Source organism: Oryctolagus cuniculus, chromosome 10 (genome assembly GCF_964237555.1).
Source record: "Oryctolagus cuniculus chromosome 10, mOryCun1.1, whole genome shotgun sequence".
Lineage (NCBI taxonomy): Eukaryota > Metazoa > Chordata > Mammalia > Lagomorpha > Leporidae > Oryctolagus > Oryctolagus cuniculus.
In genome coordinates this window covers 97567162-97589941 of record NC_091441.1, presented here as the reverse complement: position 1 = coordinate 97589941, position 22780 = coordinate 97567162, and the positions used below count along the sequence as shown (strand labels likewise).

General features: G+C 52.2%; 1 protein-coding gene across 8 annotated transcripts in view; it reads right to left on the bottom strand.

Annotated features, from left to right (window-relative positions):
• POC1A (POC1 centriolar protein A) overlaps positions 1–22780 on the bottom strand; it is a 76122-nt gene that overhangs the window by 25757 nt on the left and 27585 nt on the right. For 7 of the 8 annotated variants that reach the window (XM_051852358.2, XM_070050755.1, XM_051852361.2 and 4 more), the window contains exon 9: positions 19695–19793. In XM_051852358.2, coding sequence (XP_051708318.2) covers positions 19695–19793 — 99 coding nt within the window. Of the gene's footprint in view, positions 1–9400; positions 19011–19694; positions 19794–22780 lie in introns of those variants that run through there. The other variant, XM_051852362.2, reaches the window with a different exon arrangement.

Below are 22780 nucleotides of genomic sequence, written 5' to 3'. Positions count from 1 at the left end.
GGCCGGTGTGCTGCGACCGGCGCACTGCGCTGATCCGATGGCAGGAGCCAGGTACTTACCCTGGTCTCCCATGGGGTGCAGGGCCCAAGTACTTGGGCCATCCTCCACTGCACTCCCGGGCCACAGCAGAGAGCTGGCCTGGAAGAGGGGCAACCAGGACAGAATCCAGCGCCCCGACCAGGACTAGAACCCGGTGTGCTGGCGCCGCAAGGCAGAGGATTAGCCTAGTGAGCTGCGGCGCCGGCCCTATAATTCTTACTTTTAAACCACTGTAAATAATGTGTCTTTTTCCTCTGGCTATCTTCAACATTTTCTCTTAATATATGGCTTTCAGAAGTTTGAATTCATCTAGGGTTTTTATTTTTCTTTTTCCTCCAGCATATTTGTCATTTTTCTGTCTTAGATCTATAGTTTGGTACCTTTCATTTTATTAAAATAATTCTTGGCCATTACCTTTCCCATAGTGCACATACCAAAAACCACTGGGAACGTCTGTTATTAGTTTTCTGGGGCTATTCTAACAAACTGTCACCCTTGGTGCCTTAAAAAAAAAAAAAACACAGAAATCAATTCTCTCACAGATGTAGAGGCCCGAAGTCTGAAATCTAGGTTCAGTAGGGCCTTCGAGCAAAAATCTTTGTAACTTTGGAATAGGCAAAGATTCCTTAGATACAACACTCAAAGCATTATTCATAGAAGAAAAAAACTGATAAAATGAACATCAAAATTTACAATTTTTGCTTTATGAAAGACACACTGTTTAGAAAATGTAGGTTAAACTACCACCTGCAATACCAGGATTCCATATGGGCACTGGTTGGAGTCCCAGCTGCTCTACTTCCCATCTAGCTCCGTGATAATGACGTGGGAAAGCTGCTGAGGATGGCCCAAGTGCTTGGACCTCTGCACCCACGTGGGAGACCTGGAAGAAACTCCTGGGTCCTGGCTCTGGACTGGCCCAGCCCTGGCTGTTGCAGCCACTTGGGGAGTGAACCAGCAGATGGGAGAGCTATCATTCTCTCACCCTCTTGCTCTCTCTGCAACTCTTTCAAATAAATAAATCAATCTTAAAAAAAAAAAAAGAGAGAAAGAGAGAAATTAAAAGAGAGGGGTGGACATTATGGCACAGCAGGTCAAGCCTCTGCTTGCAGTGCTGGCATTCCATGGGCACCAGTTCAAGTCCTAGCTCCTCTGCTTCTGATCCAGTTTCCTGCTAGTGCACCTAGGAAAGCAGTGGAAGAAGCCTCAAGTACCTGGGTCCCTGCCATTCACATGGGAGACACAGATGGAGTTCCTGTTTCCTGGCTTCAGACTGGCCCACCCTTGGCTGTTGTAGGCATTTGGAAAGTGAATCAGTGAATCAGGGAAGTGTATCTTTCTTTCTGTCTTTCAAATAATACATTTAAAAAAAAAAAGAAAGAAAATGAAAAGACAAACCACAGACTAGAAGCAAATATTTTCAAATTACATATCTGGTAAAGGACTTGTATCTAGAATATCCAAAAAAAAAAAAAAAAAAAAAAAAACCCACAAACTTCAGAAACTCAATAATGACCAAAACCTTATCTAAATAGAAAATACCCAAGGCAAGGCCAGCACCGTGGCGCAGTGGGTTGCAGTGCTGGCCTGGGGCACCAGCATCCCATGTGGGCACTGGTTCTAGTCCCAGCTGCTCCTCTTCTGATCCGGCTCTCGGCTATAGCCTGGGATAGCAGAAGATGGTCCAAGTCCTTGGGCCCCTGCACCCACATGGGAGACCTGGAGGAGGCTCCTCCTGGCTTTGGATCGTTGCAGCTCCGGCAGTTGTGGCCATCTGGGGAGTGAACCAGCAGATGGAAGACCTCTCTGCTTCTCTGTCTCTACCTCTCTCTGTGACTCTGTCTTTCAAATAAATAAAATAAATCTTTTTTAAAAAAAATGCCCAGGCAAAAATTTGAACAATTATCAAAGAAAATATAAAGATGGCAAATAAGCACATAAACAGATACTCTACATTATGAGTAATTAGGGAAATGCAAGTTAAAAACCATAGTGGGATAGCACTATATGCCTATTAGAAAGGTCTAAAGTTAAAAAAACACACACCATGTGTTGGCAAAGAGGTGGAGAAAGCTGAACTCTCATCCACTTTTGTGGCAAATGCAAGATGGGTTGACCACTTTTGAAAACAGTTGGGCATGGCCGGCGCGCCACGGCTTAATAGGCTAATCCTCCGCCTTGCGGCGCCGGCACACCAGGTTCTAGTCCCGGTCGGGGCACCGGATTCTGTCCCGGTTGCCCCTCTTCCAGGCCAGCTCTCTGCTGTGGCCAGGGAGTGCAGTGGAGGATGGCCCAAGTGCTTGGGCCCTGCACCCCATGGGAGACCAGGCTCCTGGCTTCAGATCAGCGCGGTGCGCCGGTGGCAGCGCGCCAGCCGTGGCAGCCGTTGGAGGGTGAACCAACGGCAAAAGGAAGACCTTTCTCTCTGTCTGTCTCTCTCACTATCCACTCTGCCTGTCAAAAAAATAAATTAAAAAAAAAAAAAAAAAAAAGAATCTTAAAAAAAAAAAAAAACAAACAGTTGGACAGTTAAAAGGTTAAATACCTCCCTACAAAGGCCCCAGCTACTTCTTCACTCCTCGATATTTACCAAGAAAATAAAAAGCAAATGCCCATAGAAAAACATGTATTTGAAAATGCACAGCAGTTTTATTTGTAATGGACAAAATCCCAAAATAACCCAAATGTTTACCAATAAACAAGCTGTGGTACCTCCATTCACACAGCAGAAAAGAAGAGTGAAACATGGATATGTTAACAACACAGGCCAATCACAAAATAATTGGGCTGAGTGAAAGAAACCAGACTGAAAAGACTACATGCCTGGCTGGCGCCGCGGCTCACTAGGCTAATCCTCCGCCTTCGGCGCCAGCACACTGGGTTCTAGTCCCGGTCAGGGCGCCGGATTCTGTCCCGGTTGCCCCTCTTCCAGGCCAGCTCTCTGCTGTGGCCAGGGAGTGCAGTGGAGGATGACCCAAGTGCTTGGGCCCTGCACCCCATGGGAGACCAGGAGAAGCACCTGGCTCCTGCCATTGGATCAGCGCAGCGCGCCAGCCACGGCGGCCATTGGAGGGTGAACCAACGGCAAAGGAAGACCTTTCTCTCTGTCTCTCTGTCCACTCTGCCTGTCAAAAAAAAAAAAAAAAAAAAAAAAAAAAAAAAAAAAAAAAAGACTACATGCCTATATAATTCCATTTATACCAAATTTCAAACACTACAAACCACCAATAGTGACAGAAAGCAAATTAGTGGTTGCTGGGACTAGAGGTGAAACAAGTGGACTGACTACAAAGCAGCATAGAGAAGTTTCTGGAATGATGGAAATCTTCCTTACCTTGATGATGGTTACATGACTGTATCTGTGTGTCAAAATGTACAGAACTGGGACAGGCATTTGGCCAAGTGGCTAAGACACTGGGTTAAGATCCCATGTCCCCTAGCAGTGTCTGGGTTTGGTACCCACCTTACTCTTGACTCCAGTTTCCTGCTACTGTAGATCCTGGAAGGTGGCAGTGATGGCTCGAGTGGTTATGTCCCTGTCACCCACAGGAAACCTGGAGTGAGTCCCCAGCTCCCAGCTTCAGCTTTGGTCCAACCACAGGTGTCAGAGGAGTTTGGGGAGTAAAGCAGAAGATGGGACTGCTTGTTCTCTCATGCTCACACGCTTTCTCTCTCTCTGTCTCTCAAATACATTTTTTAAAAATTCAAGTTATAGAATAGTTTGCTTTTAAAAATAATAAATACTATTATCTGTAAATTGTAAAGGTTGGCCAAAAAAACATGCAACTGCAACACTCGCAGGAGCACGACCTATCCAGCACTGATACTCTGCGCACAAGGTGAAAATGACCACCTCTCCACGGGGTGCGATCAACAAGCCAAACCCAAGGCTGAAGACTGCAGGTCAGGTCCCTGAGGTCCACCACTGGTCTGGGAGTCAGCTTCCAAATGCAGAAGGCCAGACGGTCATGTTTCAGTGCAGCTCAATCCTCAAAGCTTCAATCTGCCCCGTGGAATCTGACAGAGCCACAGTTTCCCAGGCCTCAGGGGCTCAGGGTCCATCCACAGCCCGAGCTGGGAGCAAGGTCTGCACATGGCCGGCCAGCAGCCAGCAGCAGCCGGAACTTGACCATAAGACACTGTGAGCTGACCGGACAGAATCCCCTCTGGCAGGTAGAGTGGACAATTATTAACACCTGCTCAAGGTGGAAATTTCTCCTTTTCATCTCTAACACTGGACCTGGCCTGCTCCTCAAACTAAAAATGGACAAAAGGGTCCAAGAACTGCTCTATGACTTGAGTTAGGCCAGGGAGGGAAGAAGCAGGTGAACTGGGACCAAGAGCTTGGCTGTCTCCCTGGGTGACTTTCTTATACAGACCGAGGTAGGCAGCCTGTCTGGCCACTGTCCACCTAAACACACCAAAGCACATCACCACATTTCCAAAGCAGGGCTGAGGGCAAAACTGGAAGAAGGAAAACAACCTAGGACTAAAGTTTTTCAACTGATCACCGCACAGCCATCTGCTAAGTGAGGAAACAGAAGCTTCCTGGTCCTGATCTCAGGCCCTTGGTTTTGACACCCTGCCGTCATGAAACACTACCAGGCATCCATTCTGCAAAACCCGGCCCAGCAAAGGGAAGCACACAACAGCACAGAGCTCACCTGGGCTCCGCCTCACATCCAACTTCTCAAGTTGGAAAAGGCAGGGCCATTTTTGCAAATCAAAGCTCAAAAAAGGTGCAGCAGTTTAAGCTACCACCCATGACACCAGCATCCCACGTGAGCACCAGTTCGAGTCCTGGCTGTTCCACTTCCAGCCCAGGTCCCTGCTCACGTGCGCCTGGGAAAGTGGTGGAGGATGGCCCGAGTGTTTGGGCCCCTGCCACCGGAGACGCTCCCGCTTTCACCTGGACAAGCTCTGGCTGCTGTAGCCATCTGGGGAGGGAACCAGCAGGTAGATTGTCTCTTTGCCTCTCTTCCTCTCCCTGTAACTCTGCCTTTCAAATAAATACATAAAAACAAAGAATCTTTAAAAAAAAAAAAAAGCTCAAAAAGAAACCTGGTACCATATTTATTATCCATATTTGCAGATCAGATACACTACAGCCTCACTTGCCCTATAATTTAGGGTTCTGGCCTGGAATCTAGCAAGAGAGGAAACTTCTGGTTCTAAACATAGCCCTGAACCCCAGAGGAATTTTGGTTTCTTAAAATCATCTAATTGTTTGGCAGTCTTGCCAACGTTCCTCCAAAGCAGGCTGAGCAGGAGTACGGGGTCTGGTTACTGCCGCCGGCTAGCGTCTGGAGTGTGAGCCGCATAGCGCCTGTGCACACTCCCCATGCCGGGCTCTGATGATGGCACGGTGCTGGCTCATCTGTGAATGCCCAGAGACTCAGGACGCAGGGAGGCAGGGCCCAAGGACCGACACATGGCAGCCTCTGAACCGAATCAGGCCCTCTCCAACTACACATCACCACCAGGTCTCAAAACCACCTCGACTCAAATCAGAAACCAACGTGGGGTTCTCTGGACTAAGAGTTGTGCAGGAGTTGAAGGGCGGGTCTGAAATGGAGGACGAGGGCTCCTTGTGCCTGCCCCCAGTGCCGGGGGCCCAGGACATGGGGCAGTGTGGTGCACACTCTCCTCTCACAGCACCCCTTCCAGGCAGGACCACAGGTACCTTGGTCATCATATTATACCTGTGTTGTTCACAGGCCTATGGGCACGTGGGTGTTTAAATGCCCAGACCAGGAATCCCTACTCTCCTCACACCAAGGCCCCACTCTAGAGCTGGGACAGCCACTCTGAGGCTCAACTCCTAGCAATCTGCTAAGTCTCTTGCCTCACTCTGCAAGGGTTCCAAGTGCTCCCCACACACAAGAGGGAAAGGCTGCCTTGGTAGGCTGGCAGTGGCAATCCGGTCAGTGTCCGAATATGCGTCCAGGAGACAGAGTGAGCTGACTGAAGGTCTGTCTTACTGAAGGAAGTGGGAAGGAGACGGGAACGTGAGGACACTGGAAGCGGAAGGCTAAGCCGTCTCCAGCTGGTGGAGGTCGGGAGACACAAGCACTCAAGCCCTTCGCGCAGCAAGGCGGCACGGAGGAGGAAAGTTTAAGAAAGGAAAGCAATTCCTACACCTTGAGGGCTGAAGCTCTCCAAGTCCTCATGCCTACCACAGCCAGCAAAACGTGCACAAAGAAGGGTCAGGGTAGGCGGGATGGGAGGTGGAGTCCCATGGAAGCCTTAGCGGGAGGTTGGCCCACCCTGGCCAGGTCCACATTCCTGCTGTCAGCCCACCCTGGCGCTTCTGGAGCAGACATGTCGCAGCAGCAGCTTCACAAAGGACGACACAGACAAGCAGGCGATGCCACCCTGTGGGGCCGCGCTGGGGACCAACACCTGTGTTGGAGTGACCCCTCTGCATATGCACATGCTTTCTCTGGGCAGCTCTTGCTCAGTTCAGTTCCACAAACGTCCCACGGGCCCAGTACCGGCTGGCGCAGAGTACCGTACGTAGGGTTACCTGCTCTCTACCTGGAGCCAGAAGTGGCCCCCCTCCCCATAGCAAATACCTAAACCCAGGTACCTGGAGAGGGAGAAAATCAAGGATTCTGATAAAGCCCTAGTATTGACTGCAGTTTTTTTTTTCTTTTTAAATTAAACTGCTTTGAACTAATTTTAGACTTGGAGAAAAGTTGCAAAAAATAGTACAGAGAATTTCCATATATCCCTCTCCCAGTGTTAACATCTTACATAACAATTAGACAATGATCAGACCAGAAATTAACACGGGAAAACACCATCCGCTCAAGGCGGGACTGCACTGGTGCTCAGCAGCACTTCGACCATGTCTCCTGATCCCACGTTTCGAGGCACGCCTAGGGTTTCACGCTGCATGCATGCATTTGTGTGTACATGTATGTATTTTTCTGAAAGGCAGGGACCCAGAAACCCACATCTGCCATTCTCTGGTTCACCCCCTCCAAATATCTACAACAGTCAGGGCTGGGACAGACCAAAGCCAGGAGCTATGAACTCCATCCAGGTTCCCACAGCGGTGGCAGGAACCTAGCTAGTGAGTCATCACTGCTGCCTCCCAGGTGTACGTTAACAGGAAGCCGGAACTGAAAATGGGGCCTTCACTCCTTCACTCAAACCCAGATAGTCCAACACGGGATGCGGGGGTCCCGAGTGACGTCCTAGGTGCTATACCAAACGTCCACCCACATGTCGCACTTCAGTACTTATTTATCCACTTGCAATCTGCGTCAGTTCCTCAGTCCTCCCTGTCTTTCTGAGCTTCACACTTCTGCAGAATTTTGGTTGCTTTGTCAAATGTCCCTCAATTTGAGTCTATCTGATGTTTCACATGATTGGGTTCAAGTTATAATTATTTGTTAAATTTTTGAGAGACAAACAGAGATCTCCTATCCACTGGTGCATTCCACAAATGCCTGCCAGAACAAGGGCTGGGCCAGGCTGAATCCAGGAGTTAGGAACCCAACCCAGTTCTCCCCACACAGGTAGCGGGAACCCAATCACTCAAGCCATTACTGCTGCCTCCCAGAGTCTGCATTAACAGGAAGCTGGAGTCAGGAGCTGGAGCCAGGGCCTGGCAACAAACCCAGGCTCTCCTATATGCGACACCGGCCTCTCGGTCAGCTTCTTAACCGCTAGACCAAATGCCTGCCCCAGGTTATGATTTTTTTTTTTTTTTTTTTGACAGGCAGAGTTAGACAGTGAGAGAGAGAAACAGAGAGAAAGGTCTTCCTTCTGTTGGTTCACCCCCCAAATGACTGCTACGGCCGGCGTGATCCAAAGCCAGGAGCTTCCTCCTGGTCTCCCATGCGGGTGCAGGGCCCAAGCACTTGGGCCATCCTCCACTGCACTCCCTGGCTACAGCAGAGAGCTGGACTGGAAGAGGAGCAAGCGGGACAGAACTGGCGCCCCAACCCGGGGTGCCAGTGCCGCAGGTGGAGGATTAGCCTAGTGAGCCGCAGCGCCGGCCTGGGTTCTCTGCTTCTAATCCAGCTTCCTGTTAATGCGTCTGGGAAGGCAGTGGATGATGGCCCAAGCCCTTGGATGGATCCAGGCTCCTGGATTTGGCTTGGCCCAGCCCTGGCTGTCAGGGTTATTGGGGGAGTAAACTAGCAGATGGGAGATCTCTACCTCTGTCTCGCCTTCTATCTCTGTTGCTCTTTCAAATACATTAATCTTAAAAAGCAAAAGGGAGTGTGTTGCTGTCATGAAGCCTGTGTGTCAGCCTCGCTTGCTGATGGCTGCAGCTGCCCCACAGATGAGCGGCATCTAATAAAGACGAGCGGCAGAGCCGGCATCTCTGGAAGACGCTGAAGCTCTCGGTGACAAAGAGGAACAGTAGCGGTTTATTTATAGATCCACTTGAAGACAGCTCATTGTAACTACTGGAGTTGAATTTTTAAAACCTCGGGGAACAAAGGCTGGCTATTTTAAACCCTGCTTGCACTTAGTTCAATGGAGAGTGTTGGAGCCACCAACCACACCCCGGGCAGTACTCCCAAGCTCGGTAATTCATATTTTGTGCAGCATCACAGGACACCAGCAAAGCCTGCCAAGACAGATCACCAGGACTGGCTCAGCCCAGGCCGCGGAGGCAGCAAGCCTCAGAGGGCCACAGCCTTCACTAGGAGCCCCAGGCTTCCAGGGAGGAATCCTGGGAGGCTATGTGCCCCACAGGGTCTCCCAGGCTCTCCTTTCCTGGAAGATGAAGTTACGGACAGCAGCTGTGAATCAAGGTCACATTACCCTCCCCAGCAGGCTTCAAAGAGGGCCAGCGCCCCCCTGTGGATGGCTGTCCAGGACAGCGGGCAGTGGCCCACCAGCCCAACACATCTCCAGGAAGCAAAAAGAAGCTCCTACACCAGGCTCTCCCTGAAGACAGTGGGAGGGCGGTGTGAGCCGGAAGCTGCCCCTATCCCAGGCCAGAGTCCTCAACCCCTCCACGCCGCAGAACCATGGCAGCGGTAGGGGATGTGTGATTTTTTTCAACACTCCCCACATCCTGATTTGAACAAAAAGCACTAAACAATGATCTGGACACAGGTTGGAAAATGTGAAGATGGACTAGGAATTCGATATGAGGGAATTATTAATTTTGCTGGGTGTGATAAGGTTGCCATTACATAACTAAGAAAAGTCCTTATTTAGGGTATAATGATGTATCTCGGATTAAAAATAATCTTAACTCTTCTAAAAAATGTGGAGGGTAGACAGATAAAATAAAGATTGGCAAAACATTGAAGTGAGATGAGGGGCACATGGGGACTTGTTACATTATCCTAGTCTTTGTGCCAGCTTGAAAATTTCCACAATACAAAGGTTTTTGTTTTGTTTTAATTAAAAAGAAAAGAGAGCTTCCCAATGACTGGAATGAGTTGTGTAGCTGAGGCCAGGCGAGGGGACCCCGGCAGGAAGCTGAGCCACAAGATCGCCGCCACGCTGGGGTCCAGGGATCTGCAGGCACAGAAGGCGGATGGCCCTGTCTGGGTCCAAGCAAGGTTCTGACCAGCCTTTGGCACTGCCACAGAGAAAGCCTCTGATGGCATCGAGAGTATTCAGTGAACCCTGCAGCAATGTCCAGGCCTTCAAAGAAACTAATTGTAAGATAATCTCCATGGAAACCATCTATTCTGATTTTTTTCCATGGTAACCAATAAGAACATAAACACAGGCACTATCCAACACCCTTACACCACATGGGCAATGCTGCTATCCAATCTGGAAAATATAAACTGCAAAGGGTTTTTTTTCCATTTAAAATGGAAAGAAGTTCTGAAACTCGAGTCCAGGCACGCAGCTTCTGCCTCCCTCTGTTGCCCGGTCACTGCCCCTATCACCCCATGCCGCGTGCTGCCAAACTGACAAACGAGGACAAAAACTGGCTTCCTGCATTTAGTCTGGGACCTTCAGGAATGCCAACAGGAGAGTCACAGCCTGCCTGCAGCCTCACAGGCAGCAAGGCACATGTCCTCCTGGCATTCCAGGCCCCAGGCACATGCTGGACACCGTGGGCAGAGCAGGGGCCCAGCCACCCGGGAGACAAGTTAGACCTGCAAATAACTGGCAACGAGAGAGGGGCCACTCCAGGGAGCAGGGTGCTTCTACTCGAGATAGGAGGGGAAGGAGGAACTCAGTCTGCTGGCTTCCAGGAGGGCTGTGTGGAAGAGGTACCGTTTGGAAAGAGACTGAAAGGATAAATGTAACTCTACTGGGAACAGGGGACAGCGGCCCAGAGAATCACAGTCAGATTAAGCAATAGAGTGTATCTCTACGTGTGGCTCAAGTCTTGTACTTTCAGGTTTCTGGGCTTAAAAAATGGAATGGAACAAAGGGGGAAATTAAAAAGGAGAGCATCTCATGGGCCAAAGGCCTCAATTTTTGCCTGCCCCTGTTTTGCACCACACAACTGGTGCGAGGCTCTTCTGTGGCCCTGTGGGATCTTATGTGTAGAACGACCCATCAGCGTGGGCTGATGGGCTGCAGATGGCTCGGCAGTGCCACCAGCAAGATGGCAGTGTCACAGCGGGGGCCCCCGTGGCTGAAATGACAGATGCTAAGTGGCATGCAGCCTGGCTGTGCCCGGGTCCCATGTGCCTTGCAGCAAAGCTCCCAAAGTAGAGACCCCTCTGTCCTCTGTCCTCCCATCCAGACTCATTTCTTCACATGCAGATGTAGAATCGTCGAGAACCTGGAAACTAAGCTTGGCTTCCAGGGGAAAGGAAACCCCCAAATAGTTCTGGGACTCTTCAAAGAGGTGACACAGCTCTCCAAGGGATGTGTGTGGCCAGGTTTCATGCCAGCTGTGTCCCAACGCACACAGAGCTGGACCTACGGTCTGGATTCCTGAGTCGCCTTCCTCCATCCTCATGATGCTGTGACTGTCTTAACATGCCTTGCTCTGGATGTCAGAGAACACACCTCCCATTCAACAGGCCTCCTTCCTCCCATCATGCAACTCTCCCCTGGACAGGGAACTACTTGCTTGTGGACAAGATGGGGATTTTCCAGTGACAGGAAATCACCACCAGCCCCTGTCACTGTTGTTTCAGGGCTTGTCCCTGCTCTTGCTACCTGTAGGCACTGAATACTGAGACACAAACACCCTGGCTGTCTGCTGCTCGGGTGTCAGACTCAGCTATCAGCCAGCCTAAAGTCCAGTAGAGTCTCTGGAGGACAGGAGCTGACCCAGACAACAGAGACAGCATGAGAGACAGCAAGGACAATGCAGGAGACAGGTGGCCAGAGAATGTGGACTCAAGAAAGGGCAAACAGATTAATGGCAGCAGTGGGAACAGGTAGAAAAGGCTGAGATGGGATGACAGACCCAGCAGAGACCCATGGCAGGGCTGCAGCAAGTTCTGTCATCCTTTTTACTCACATCCTTTGCTGGGAGTAACCATGGCTGCCTGCCCGGTTTTGAACAGAGCCTGGCAGGTGCCTTTTGGTTTAAACGGTCCATGGGGCAGCACTGACATGTCTTTCAGCACTGCACAGAGAGCAGAACCAGGCCACACCCTTGTCCTCTTCTGGGAAGCAGCAGACTACTGCGGGCGGAGAGGGACACGGATTCTCCAATCATCTCTCTCCAGATTCAGGCTCTCTTCTTCCCTGCTGCCAAGGTCACAACGGGCTAGGCTTTTCACACAGACTGGCAGTTCTCAAATCAGGCCCCTAGGACTTTGTCAGAAATACAAATTCCCCACTGAGTCAGATAACCTGCGGATGGGGCCCAGACCCGTAGGGTGAGTGTGCGAGAACCATCGTGAGTGTTGGTCTCTTCACCAGCCAACATCTCCTGATGGGGTTCCGCAAACACTGTCCTCAGGCTCGTCACAGGCAGCTCCTCCCTTGCAGGGAACAGTTATTATTCATCGTGCCTGGCAGCACAGTCAGGGGTGGCCTCTGGGAGGAAAAGGAGACAGGGTCCTGCCCCAGGCCTGGGTAGGCCCCGTGGCAGGAGGAGCACTGGAATCCTTGGTGCTCTTGGATCTTGCCCAGCTACCGTCCAAGGACCCCCTACTGCGAGCAGGAAACTTCCTTAAAAATTGTACTTTGATAACAAATAAGCAATCTTCTTTATTTCTAGCATCCTTTTTCTTCCCACTGAAACCAAGAAACCCAGAACACTTTCCAGGACTTCCATCCAGGCAAAGTGGTAAAATGCACGCTGAGCAGGAAGTAAGGCAACTGGCCTGCGGGACTCTGCTCCTCAAGTAGCAAAGGCTGTCAGGGATGCTCTTCTGCAGAATGAGCCATGAAATGGAAAATGCCCAAAGCACGCAATGCACACTGGTGGGGAAGAGTCAACACGGCCTGCCTGAGGTTACAGGAGGGACAGGCCAAAGTGGGCTGGGCGCCAGCCACGGCTCAGACCAACACACAGCGGCAGTGCAGCTCTCACTGCCAACCAAGATCTTAGTGTGGCTCCCAGTGCCACAAGTTTCTGCTATCTTCCATCTTGCTAGTGGGTCAGAATCCTTTCCAGGGCAGCCATTCTTGAAGGATTCCTGTCCTCTTCCCAGGAAGGTGTCTGGTCAGCCAGGTGCCCTGCCATTCAATGCCCTGTGTCCAGCCCCAGGACAGCCCATGTATTGTAGAGATGACCCACAGAACAGGAATGCAGGGGATAACAGGGATGGGTGGTGGAGAATCAAACTTGACCCAAGGTGCTGGGACTGTGAACACCAGGGGCCCCTGAGGAGCGCTGCCAGGGGTCTAGGTATGTGTACACACGTGCAGACACACACACACACACACACACACACACACACTCACCAAGGGAGGCTCAGATTTCTGTCCCAGGGGCTGAGAATGTTGTGTTCCTTTCCCACTGAGAAATGGGGAGAGTGCCTCTTGCTCTTCTCCAGGTTCTCTTAGTTTTGCTGCACCTCAATCCTAGGGTCCTGGGCTGGACGGGGACCCAGGCCACTCACGAGCAGGTGACCTCTAGCTCAGGCTCCTACTCTGTGTGGCACAGGGGACAGGAGTAAGTTTTCTCCTGGGAGCCGCACCCGGGAGTTGTACCACCTTGTAAGTCCCCAAAAAACATGAAAACAAAATCTCCACCATTTCCAAGTCACCCCACAACGCCTGGGTCCTATAAAGTCTCACAACATCCAAACTGGGCAGGAAGTGCCCTAAGGGAGAGGGTCTGTTCTCCTGCTTCTCCCGACGCTCCTGTTCCCACAGCAGTTATTCAGCCAGAGTGCACGCCAAGCAAGAGCCCATTACACCTTCCGGGCACACCTCAGCCCCTGGGGACGCCCTGACCGGGAAGGGTGGCCACCATGCAGCTAGCCGTCAGGTTGTGTGGCTGCCTAGCATCATCTTCCGCCTGTCCTGCAGCAGATGGAATTCCAGCACTCCACCTCTATCCCTCTTAACAGTCTTGAAAAAAACTGGGAGCCAGAATTGAGATCAAGTGGAGAAGGAAGGCGCTCCTCTCTAAGGCACACAAATCTGGGGTTCACACCTGCTCTAAGCCACCACAACACCCCTGCTGCTAAGCACCACCTCGAATCCACTGAAAGCAAACACCAGGCCAGAAATGTGTTCCCGATGGAGACCCGAGTCCTCCATGCTCTCCACAGAGAGGAAACAAATCGGCCACCATCTGGACGCTTGTGTCCCCCCAAATTCATACATCAGAACCCTGACCCACAAGGTAACGGGATGAGGAGGTGGGACCTCTGGGAGGTCATTAGGTCAGGATGGGGGAGCCCTGATGACTGAGATTAGTGTCCCCACAGAAGATACCCTTCACCATGCGAGGACAGAGCCAGACAGAGCCATCCTTGCACCAGGAAACAGGCCGTTAGCAGACAACGAGGCTGTCAGTGCCTTGCTTGGGCGGCTCTGCCTCGAGAACTTGAAAAACAGACGCCTGTAAGTTTATAAGCTACCTAGTCTATGGTATTTTATAACAGCAGCCCAAATGGACCAGGGGCAGGGAAATGGGGCCCTTCTCTTTCCCATTCCAAGCCTCTGACTCCTGACCCAAGGCACCTGGAGTGAGAATCCAGATCTCAAGCAGCCACTGCAGGCACCCAGGACCCCCAGGTCCTCAGCAGGGGACAAGACCTAGTGCTACAAACCTCCAGGCCAGGAATCCGGGCCCCGGCATGCCCTAAGTGCAGCCCATCCCTGTGCCAGGGCCCAGAGCAGAGACGGCGGCTGGGCTGGGGGGGCCAGGACTCCACCCTCGGGACAGAGAAGCCAGGAAGAAGAAACAGTGTCCTTCCACAGAGCGGGCCTCAGACTTGGGGCGCATCTTCCAGGCAGCGGTTCTAGCACTGAGACTCGGGGTCGTGGGCATGGTGCCCTGAGGAGTCCACGGGGTGGCAGGCTGGGTGCCGGGGAGAGGAAAGCAGGTTTGTTTCCACCCTGCTCCGTAGGTTTGCTTTCCTGCTGCGTTGGTCACCATAACTAACGCCTGCAAGGGGCAAAGAACCTCACTGGCCTGCAGAGACACCTCAACACGCAAAACCACCCCAAGCAGAACTGTCCCCACCTTGCCTGCTGTCCCTCACCACGGCAGGTTTGGAACACACAGTCACCCGGACTGGCTGTCTGTGGGACAGAAGAGAGAAAAAGAATAACTTAAAAATAGCTACAGCTGGGCGAGCACTTGCCCTGTGCTAGGCATGGTGCCCAGTGCTGCTTGGCACGTTCCACCCAGGAACTCTCGCGAGGAGGGCCCGTCTCCCCATCCGACAGAAGAGGAAGCTAGGTCTCACGGAGGGCCCGTCCCTCGCCCAGGGTCCCAGCCCAGCAAGGTATGGGCAAGATTCAATCATGGGCTGGCCGGAAGCCACAGGTGAGCATCCCTCTTTAAAGTGAGACCGTGATGGGTAAATGGAGACAAACCCCAAGGTTAATGTCTGAACAGGACGGCAGCCAACCTGAGGCTCAGGAAGTGGTTTGTTTTTTTGGTTTTTTTTTTTTTTTTTTTTTTTGTTTCATTGAATTACCTCGAACTCTGTGTTCTACCCCTCCCACCGCACCCAGTGCAACTTCCCTTCCCAACTGCACACAGGGCTCTTGGCCACTTGAAGGGAAGGTGAAAACGAGTAAATCCAGACGAATGCATCCTTGCTATTTAGCACTGGCTTACAATTGCTCCTGGGGCTGAGGCGGAAATCTGTCCTGTGGTGGCTGGGGCTTGGATAGGTGCCAAATCCAAGGTCAGCTAAGACACAAGGATCCTTATCCCAGACAGCGGGAGGATGGATCCGGGCAGGCAGGGTGAGAAGGCCAGGTTGTAGCAGGGAACACTGCTGAGCACAGACCCCTGCAGACACAGCCCTCACCCCGACTCAAGTCCCTGTGCTAGGCAGTCATCTGCCCTCAAGGGCCCCTCCAACCGTCCTCTAGCCCACAGCAGCTCACGGGCAGCACACAGAGCTCTCTGCCCACCCTCGGCCCAGAACGTGGCCTGGAATCCTCCATCTGCAGCTTTCCAAACACAGAAGGTTCCCCAGCCATAAGCCTTGAAATCCCTCCTCATGCACAACTCAGCCAAGAATAGAGGGAAAATGGAACCCATTATTCTCATTCTGAATGGCTGGGAAATGGCTTTTGCTTTTCAACATGAAATGTGCCTAAAAATAAGCTGTGAATTTCAACCAGAGGTTGAAAATAGCTCTGCAGTGAACAGCGCTCTGTGCGGAGTGGGCTCAAGGACAGCCTCCGTTCCAAGAGCTCAGCGTTGAAATGCAGCAGACAGAGGAGGGGTCATGGGCAGGGGCTTTTCCAGGGCCGAGGGACTGCCACAGGCTCCCAGCCCAGCCCTGCTGAGGCCCTATGCTGGGTCTGCCCCCTCTGTCTTTCAGCTGCCACATCAGAATGGGCAAGTGGTCTGGAATCCAACAGCCACATTCAGCCACTGGGCTTCCTCAAACTCCTCAGTGCTCAGAGCACTCAGGCAGCCTCAGAGGCTGCAGCCCAGCGTGGGGATGGTGCTGAAGCGCAGGAAGCCATGAGACTCGCGAGCTCCTGGGCATGGCTGCAGCATTCCCAGGCTCTTCGAGAAGTCATGCCACGCTGGTCAGCCACCAAACCACTCTCCAGATTTTATCTCAGAGCCAGGGAAACCTCTGGGCAGGAAGGAAAGGAACACACTCCAAGGTTAAGTAAAGAAAACTAAGTTGCTAAAGGCAAAAGGCCTTTGCTGTTGCTGTTATAATCACCTCTAGAAGACTCCAGATCTGGCACCAAACATTACTACAAAACAAGCTTCTGTTAGAAACCCAGGCTGAGGAACTGGGCCACAGCTGCTGACCCGACTGAGCAGAGTCTACACACACAAGTGGGCTAGAATGACAGGTCCTCCGCCTCTGTCCAGACCCCTCTCACTGCTCAGCAGCCAGTGCCAGCCACAACCACTCCCCGCACTGTGAGGCCAGCTTTGTATCCAAGTGATTCTCTCGCCCACCCACGTCCCAGTGTCATTTTCAACGTCTGAAGGCGGTTTTGAGTTGTCACAGCTGGAAGGGGGCAGCATGCTTCTAGCACCTGGTGGGCAGAGGCCAGGGATGCTGCTAAACACCACACAGGGCACACAGCAGCCTCCAACAACAAAGAATGATCGGTCCAAAATATCAGCAGGGCCCAGGTCGAGCAAGCCTGGGTTCCTGGAAGGGTGGTGTGAGGACAGAGGTGGGTGGGGGGCCTCCACGGACACAGCTGCTGTGTTCCTGGCTCCCTGGGGAACTGAGACGCCCTGGCCAGCCATGGAGTCTGTGCCAGGGAAGTCCTTGACAGGAAGGGCGAGAACACACCCGTCAGCTCCCCTTCCTGTCTCAGGAGAAAACCTAACCACAGCATAGGGTCACAAACACGAGCTCTCAGTCTGTGCAGGTGAAAAGTTCTAGAGATGGATGGTGATGGCGCATGGCGCACAGCAACCACCAACGTGCATATACTTCATGCCACCATGCCATACGCCTATCAGCAGCTAACATGGTCAATCTTACACTATATACATTTTTAAATTTTTTATTTTTATTTTTATTTTTTTTTTGACAGGCAGAGTTAGACAATGAGAGACAGAGAAACAAGAGAAAGGTCTTCCTTTCCGATGGTTCATCCCCCAAATGGCTGCTGCGGCTGGCACTGCGCCGATCCGAAGCCAGGAGCCAGGTGCTTCCTCCTGCTCTCCCATGCGGGTGCAGGGCCCAAGCGCTTGGGCCATCCTCCACTGCCTTCCCAGGCCACAGCAGAGAGCTGGACTGGAAGAGGAGCAACCAGGACAGAATCCGGCACCCCAACTGGAACTTGAACCCGGGGTGCCAGTGCCACAGGCGGAGGATTAGCCTGGTGAGCCACGGTGCCAGCCTACTATCTACATTTTACCACAAGAAACCAAACCCACAAAGAGCCTAGTGCTCCTCTTGGCCCAGGAGTCCCAAGATCAGAGGAGCCCTGCCAGTGTGCACCACAGGGTGTGCATCTGTTAGTGAAGGCATGGGCCTGGAAGAGGACCCGTGTGTCCTCTCAGAGTCCCCAAGGGACAATGACAAATAACCCATCTCCCCTAAGAACAACTGGAAGTTTAATGAGTCGCTGTGTGGGGAAGTGGAGCTCATCTACGTTATAGCTGGTCCTCACAGCCTGTCTATGGGGTCCTCAGGACCCACTGTGGAAACAGAGGCTTGGGATGAAGGGGTGCTTTGCCTGGGCTCACACAGCCAGGGTTCTGAGCCAGTTCCCCTGTTTGAGCCCTACATGACAACAGCTCTAACATGGTCCTGAAGGTAGAGTGCGGACCAGTGGCTGCACTGAGTCTTGGCAAGTGGTTCGCCCAGTCACGTGCCATCCTGTCCAGTGACGTCACCTGCTCCACATGCCTTCATCCTGACTACCAGCCCCCACAGCTCGGAAAGCCAATCCCATCTCCAAGCCAGGACTGAGAAGCGAGAGACAGCTCAACCAAGCATGCGGGATCCCCCTGGTCAGGCTGGTGGAAGCTAACCAGACTCAGCAGGCGGACGGCAGTGCACCCCTGCCCTCTGGGGCCTCCTGCAGTTTTTAGGTAATCAGCCCTGCTCAGAGAGGCCGCCAAGTCTGTAAGCCCCAAATGTCTCTTCTGAGACAGGAGCTGTGACTTTACTCTATTATTCTGACAAGGAACAAAGAGGGCAGCACATGTAAAGGGCCTTGGCCACGCCTGGCTCACCCTAAGTGCCAAAGAGGAGAGGGCAGGGAGTCCAGAGGTCAGGCTGACTTGCAGAGGTCCCCAGCCCTGTGGTTTGGAAATACCTTTCTAGGTGGAAGATGAACTGGCAGCAAGCAGACCATCGTGCAACTCAGCCACCCTCTGACAAATCCAAGTGTGGAGAACAAAGCCTCCCAGCCAGGAGGCAGGCCAGGACGGCTGCCCTTGGAAGAAGAACTAAACTGGAGCCGACACTGTGGCACAGCAGGTTATGTCACCACTTGCAAAGCTGGCATCCCATATCAGAGTGCCAGTTCAAATCCCAGCTACTCTGCTTCTGATCCAGCTCCTGGCCAAAATATCAGGCTAACGCACCTGGGAATACAGCAGATGATGGCCCCTGTACCCATGTGAGAGACCAGACTAGACCCTGGCTCCTGGCCTCAGCCTGTGCCAGACTTAGCTATTATGGGAATTTGATCTCTCTGTGTCTCAAATAAATACATTAAAGAAAACTCTCTCTCTCTTTTTTTTTTTTTTTTCAATTAAAAAATCAAAAGAGAAACTATAAACCTCAACCAACCTATTCCCAGAGGCAGCCCCAACACAGAGAACAGAGCAAGTGTGTGTGCATGGGGAAGGGGATGTCCATGTGCTGGAGCCACAGAAAGCCCCACTATGGACTCAGGAGGCTTCCTGCTTCTATTCTCAGCCCAGCCTTGACTTGCTGGGGGCCTTGGGCGAGCTGCTTCCTGTTGTCCAGGCCAGTTTCCGCCTGTGGGGAAGGCATAGTCTCTAAGGTCCAGAGAGGAGAGATTTAAACAGCCCATGGCTGTTTAAGACCCTGGGGCTCTCACAAGCTTAGTTTTACCATTTATTTCTGCCAAAGCTGTAAACTCTTTATTTAATAAGACTACATCAGTTATCAAATTTTCCTCAAAAAAATGTCAAAAATATTAAATATGTCAATTTACAAACACTGAAGTCCCTATTACCAACAAAGATACTAAAAACGGTTCTTGGCTAAGGAACTTCCTCTCCATGGTTTAAAAAAAAAAAAAAGAAGAAGTGAGAACAGGGCCAGGCTCTCTGCCATTGGGCCCAGGTGTGGCTTTAGGCCCTGCACCCTCTAGGAACCCCACACTTGAGGCCTGCACCCAGAACTCAGTACGAGAGAGGTCCTCTGATTCCTGAGGCCTCTATGCAGCAGCAGAATATGCCAGGGAACATTGCTGCTGGGTGAACAAGGTGCTAGGTGACTAGCATCTTGCTCCAACTGCCTCTCAGGGTCTTACATGCTCATTCGAGATTGGAAACTAAAAACAACGAGAGCCCAGGGTACATTGGACGGGTTCCAACTGGGGTCTCTTCCCCTGATTGGTCTAAGCCTCTGGCACCCCTGTTGTCTATAATCACCCCAGAGTCCCAAGGCTCAGGACTCACCCACCAAACCACTTACCAAAGTCCTAGCAGAGCTGGCCAGCGTGGCTGGGGGCCTCTGTACTTTTGTGGCTTCTCCATAATCAGCAACATCAAAGTTACTCTTCCAAACCATTACCTGCCAAGATAAGCACTCAGGATGAGGGGAAGAAAAGTCCTTGCCAGTTTCTTTCTTTGAGAAAACTGGCCCAGAGGCCACCCCACAGCTGCAGGCCATGGAAGGACAGTGGTCCCCACCTGACATCTCAGCTCCACACGGGGGTCTGCCCCATCTCCAGGAAAGTGGGCTCTTGGGCCTCAAGAGGACCTGGAAGTGCCACAGGGATGGGGCATCATTGTGCAGCGCCACTAGGCAAGGGAGTTGTATCCTCAGGGTCTGAAGCTACTTCATCCATCTGTCCCATTCCCGTGTTCATCATCTGTTTCCCCACAAAGCAGATGCTCCTGGCTTGTTACACTGGGACTAGGGTCAACACATGCATTGCAGGCCAGACCACAGAGCAGGGGGAGGGTTTTAGGATCCTGGCTCTACCCCTCCTGTGTGGCCCCAGGCAAGGGCCTTAAGCCATATGCCTCAATTCCCCCATCTGTGGAAAGGGGACAGTTCTAGCTTCCATAGCACAGGGCTGCTGTGAGACTCACCAGGGACGCCTTGGCACACACACTGGCACCCAGGGAGCACTCGGCAACACGCCCGTTATCCCAAGGCTTAGCTCAGCCAGAAAAAACATGTCCCACTCCAAAGTCCTTGCAAAAGCAAAGGGTGCTGCTCTGCTGGGGAGCGACAGCGCTCCCTGCTGGAGGCTGTCACCACATACAGCTGTGTGCTTCTAGGTCCTAAGGGCCTGGGTTCCCAACAGACCCAAGGGGAACATCCCTGTCAAACGCGGCAGTGAGCCTGGCTCTCCGGGAGGCTCCTGTCTACCGCCCGAGCAGCTCTGCTGATTACTGAACCCAGACAGATGGGCAGCCGGGTGCTCTCATCCGTCACCTTACACACAGTGTGTCAGCTCACACCCGCCTTGTTTAGTGGGTCCTTGTGTAACTGTGCAAATATAACTGCTGAAGACTCTCCTAGGAGTCAAGTGGTTAGTGAAGAGATTTTGTCGACATGCCTCTCTATGGGCTCTCAGAGCAGACTTTCGACGGCAGCAGGGCCCCGTCGCGGTGCAGCCTGCAACACCAGCACTCCCTACTGTAGCACGTGTCCGAGGCCCAGCTTCCCTGCTTCCAGCCCAGCTGCTTGCTAACGCACCAGGGAAGGCAGCAGGACGTGGCCCAGGGGCTTGGGTTCCTGCTGCCCATGTGAGAGACCAGGATGGAGTCCTGGGCTCCTGGCTTTGGCCTTGACCAGTTCTGGCCATTGTGGCAATTAGGGGAGTGAACCAGTGGATGGAAGCATTTCTCTTTGTTTATTACCTCATAAATAAAAATAAAAAACATTAAAAAAAAAAAAAAGCTGGCAGTGGCTGTCTGAGGAGGTACCAGACTAGGTAGAAGCCCTCTTTTCTGCCAGGCTGCTCTGGTACTACAGGGATTTATTTTACCACACACTGCTTACTGTACCATTCCCTGCCTTCTAAGCCATAAGCTGGGCTCCACGGCCAGGCCCAGGGGTCCCCATGCCTTCCTCCTCCCTCGTCTGCTAGCATAAGGACGGGTGCTGCGGTGAGAAAACACCTGCTGCCTCTTTTCCAGGCTGTGGTCAAGGAGCCTCCAACCACCCTCTGCTTTACTGGCAGAGATGTGATGAAAATTGATGTTTGGCTGGGGCCAGGGCTCATGGAGGGCCGATGGGACTCCTGCCGCCGGAGCTGTGCGGGGGCCAGGTGTCAATGGCATGACCGCACTCAGCAATGCTCCTCAGAGCAGCCGGCCTTCCTTCGCCTCAGGAGGCACCACCGATGCTCCAGAGGCTGCCGGCTGCAGACAGACCCCTGGGAGCTCTGGTCTTGCAGTGCCCACTGGGAGACAGGTCACCATTTAGCAGTCTGGTCAGGACCATAGGGTGATAAGGCAGGAGAGCACCTCCTCACAGCGTCCTCTCTGACACCCCTCCCAAGCATGTACAGTGGGCTGGGGAGCAACGGGCAGCAGATACTGGAGTAGAGGCTCCCAGGCCAGAGGCACAGCTCTATAAAGTCAACGAGGGGCAGGCACGTGGCACAGTGGATCAAGCTGCCGCTTGGGACCCCTGCCTTCCACACAAGAGTGCCAGTTTGAATCCTGGCTACTCCATTTCCAAGCCAGCTTTCGGTTAATGCTCACAGGCTAGAAGGCAGTAGAAGATGGCTCAAGGGCTTGGGTCCCTGCCTCCCATGTGGGAGACACAGATAAAGTTCTGGGCTCCTGGCTCCAGCCTTTCCCAGCCCTGGCTGTTGTGGGCATTTGAAGAGTGAACGAGTGGGCGGAAGATCTTTGTCTCCCTGTTTCCCTCTCTGTCTCTCTTGGTGTGACTCTGCCTTTCAAATACATAGAAGTAAATAAACATGTAACAAATAAATAAATAAAGTCAGATGAACTCTGGTGCCCTGTCCCAGCTCTGCATCTGCTGGGACTGTTTCCTCATCTGCAGAAGGGAGACGACAGAGCCTGCCCCACAAGCTAGCACAAGCATGAAATGACAGATGAAATTCTTACTACACTGGACACAGAGGCATGCTATATTTAAGGTCTAATAATTAGGGGCTGGTGCTGTGGCATAGTCTAGGTCTCTGCCTGTAATGCTGGCATCCCATATGGATGCCAGTTCGAGTCCCAGCTGCTCCACTTCCGATCCAGCTCTCTGCTAATGTGGCTGAGAAAGCAGCGGAGGATGGCCCAGGTCCTTGGGCCCAGCTTCTGGTTCCTGGTTTTGAATCAGCCCAGCTCCAACCACTGCAGCCATTTGGGGAATGAACTAGCAGACAAAAGATACCTCTCCCTCTCTCTCTGTTTCTCCCTCTTTCTTTCAAATAAATAAAAATAAATCTTTTTAAAAAATCTAAGACTTATTAACTGTTTGTTTAGAATTAGGAAAAAAACATCAGCTTTTCCATGGCAGTGAGAGCCCAGACTCCCGCCGACCCATGCTGGTTTCAGCAGCAGGGGCCCTGAGATGCTGCC